At 27.7% G+C, this 2,669-nt stretch overlaps 1 protein-coding gene across 1 annotated transcript; it reads left to right on the top strand.

Moving 5' to 3' along the window:
• Positions 1-237: 237 nt before the first annotated feature.
• Smp_172440 (insulinoma-associated protein (ia-1)-related) lies at positions 238-2,380 on the top strand (the record flags this gene model as incomplete). The annotated part of the gene is made up of 3 exons (XM_018793929.1): positions 238-415; positions 533-699; positions 1,877-2,380. 3 exons carry the CDS (start codon positions 238-240, stop codon positions 2,378-2,380), a joined length of 849 nt encoding a protein of 282 aa, XP_018648393.1.
• Between the last annotated feature and the right edge of the window lie 289 nt (positions 2,381-2,669).

The following is a 2,669-nucleotide window of genomic DNA, read 5'->3' as shown; positions in this document are numbered from 1 at the left end:
ATTCAACTCTTACGATCCTATAATATATCAGTATTCTATCCCTATTCTTTGAATTAAACTTTCTGTTGGTATTCACTCTTTTTGTTTGGGTTTAACTTGACTTTCATTTTAAAATCTTATGAAACATTGAATGCTTTATTATATCGTAATCAGTTACAACACAAGAATGAATTCTATGATAAGACATGGTTTCCATCTAAACTAGAGAGAAAAAAAGGAGACAGATCCCTCAAAAGTATGGATATTACAATGATTGATAATAAAAAACTTAGTATTTCTATGTCTACTATTCAAACTAATCAATCAATGATCACAGATTCATCTAAACATTTAACTCAAATACCGAAAACAAAAGTGAAGTTAAAATCTAATGAACATTTAACATCACCAGTTAATGGTGTTTATATTATACCACGTGAATTGTCACAAATGAATATGACTGATAAATTAACTGAATCAAATCAATTCTATACAAATAAAAGTAACAGTAATAATAATAGTAATAATAATACAAATAAGAATATTTTTACAGTAGATCGTACAGCAAGAGCAGTTAAAATGTTAGCTGAAATACCAAATCATATTGGAGAATATATATGTCAATTATGTTTTCAATGGTTTCCAGATGCATTTTGTTTAGCTGAACATCCATGTTCATGCATGGCAAGTTTAGCATATGCATGTGAAATTTGTGGTAAAGTAAGTAATTCTTCTTCTTCTAATCATTAAATACTTTTGTTATTCATCAAATAATAGTAAGAACCATACTATTAGGCCAGATTGTAAACACCTCTTAATTGTATTCAAATATACTTCTTCATAGGTTATGTGCCAAATGATATGAAACAAACTACTCAGTTAAAGTGGATGCATGTTTTAATAACCACGCTAGTTATATTGATATTTGAGTTTGTAGTTAAGCTAAAGGTTATTAATAGAGATACTTGGTTTTCGGCCAGTAGTTCTTAATTTCAAACCGTTTTTCAATTGTAAAAGTTTTGACTGTATTTGATAAATAACCTGCAACATAAACTAATGTCTATTTTTCAGTTGTAATTATTATGCTTAAACAGACACTTTCTATTCATCACAAATCGTTACCAGTGCATAAATTTATAGAAGACTATTTGTCTAAGGATAATATTTGTCACTAACTGATATCTAATGAAAAAACAAACGTCTTGATAATAAACGCAATCAAATAATAAATATATACTCATATTGAAATTGATATTCAGAAGCTTTTATGATGTTCTGTGACTTTTAGGGTTGGCTAATTAATGTGAGACAATAACTTGTCAGTGACGTTGCTTAACGATCGTTCGATATCGTATATCGATTGAATTCTCACATATGTACTACTAGATGTTGAGTGATTTGAAGGTACCACGTACACTCTATGATCACGATTGACTAGATCTAATCTAGTCTATAACTTTAAGTTAACATTAATAAAGCATCTAAGGTGGGTTTTGGATTATTCTTTAAATGATGTTAGTCCCTGATCAAAATTAATTTTAAATATGTCTATGAAGCCATGTAATTAGATTGTGTTCATTGTCACAATGAATAATTAATATAATTGATTAAAAAAATTTGAGTTCCAATCGGTGTATGTATATAATGAGGAAGTAATTCTGTATTATGACAGTATTTTTAGCTACTCAACTAATAAAGCCATAGTTAATTTACTTACGTAATTTCTGTCTACAGTAAATGTCATTGTTGACCTTTTACCGTTGAAATGAAGACGTAGAAATTCAGCGATCATTTTGTCAATGAATGTATTTTCTTCCATTTCTACAAACTTATTTATACAATGTAATTCCCTTTCCATACATTTATATACATTATCTTGTACACATATCTTATATAGGTATTCAATTGTCCAGCAAATTTAGCATCACATCAACGTTGGCATAAACCACGAATAGATAATAATCATAAAAATATTCGCCAGATGAGAATAATCTCTAATAAAAGGATAAATAATGATAAGCTACAAAATCCAATCAAAATTTTCAATCATTCAAGTAATGATCATGTAACTTATTTATTAAAACAAAATTCTTCATCATCAGAATTAGATCGGCAGCAATTATCAATTTATTCAGAACATATCAATAATGTGTTTAAAACAAGTAAACATTATAGAATATCATGTGATGAAAAGATGAACTATGCACAAGAATACAATACTTCAAATGTACAATTCAACGATTCTATGAATAATCATTTAACAATGAATGATACAAATGTAATGACCACTACATCTACTAATACTACTAATGGAATAATTCATTATTCAAATTCATTATCAAATAAAAGTACTTCCAGTAAACAAATCAATCCTTTTTCAGTTGAAGCACTTCTAGCTTAATTTCTTATTTCTATAATACATCTTTAGTTTTCCAGGGTAACTTCTCTTTTTCTTCTCTTTCTGTACTGCACTTTTTATCCCCTAACCAACTTATTACTGTTTCTATATTGTTTCTGATTATGATTCATATTTATTTCAGCATTTTATCTCATCATTTCACACAAACTTCTTTTTCACATTTATTATTGGTAATCAAGGTTTTGACAACTAAATTTTCATTTTCTCAGTAAAAACTAATATTTTTTTCTATGCCTCTGTTTGTTTAGACACTCTGTTATCACAATAAGTG

Source organism: Schistosoma mansoni, chromosome 1, assembly GCF_000237925.1.
Source record: "Schistosoma mansoni strain Puerto Rico chromosome 1, complete genome".
NCBI lineage: Eukaryota > Metazoa > Platyhelminthes > Trematoda > Strigeidida > Schistosomatidae > Schistosoma > Schistosoma mansoni.
The sequence above is the reverse complement of the archived record's forward strand: the minus strand, read 5'-3'. Positions and strand labels throughout refer to the sequence as shown.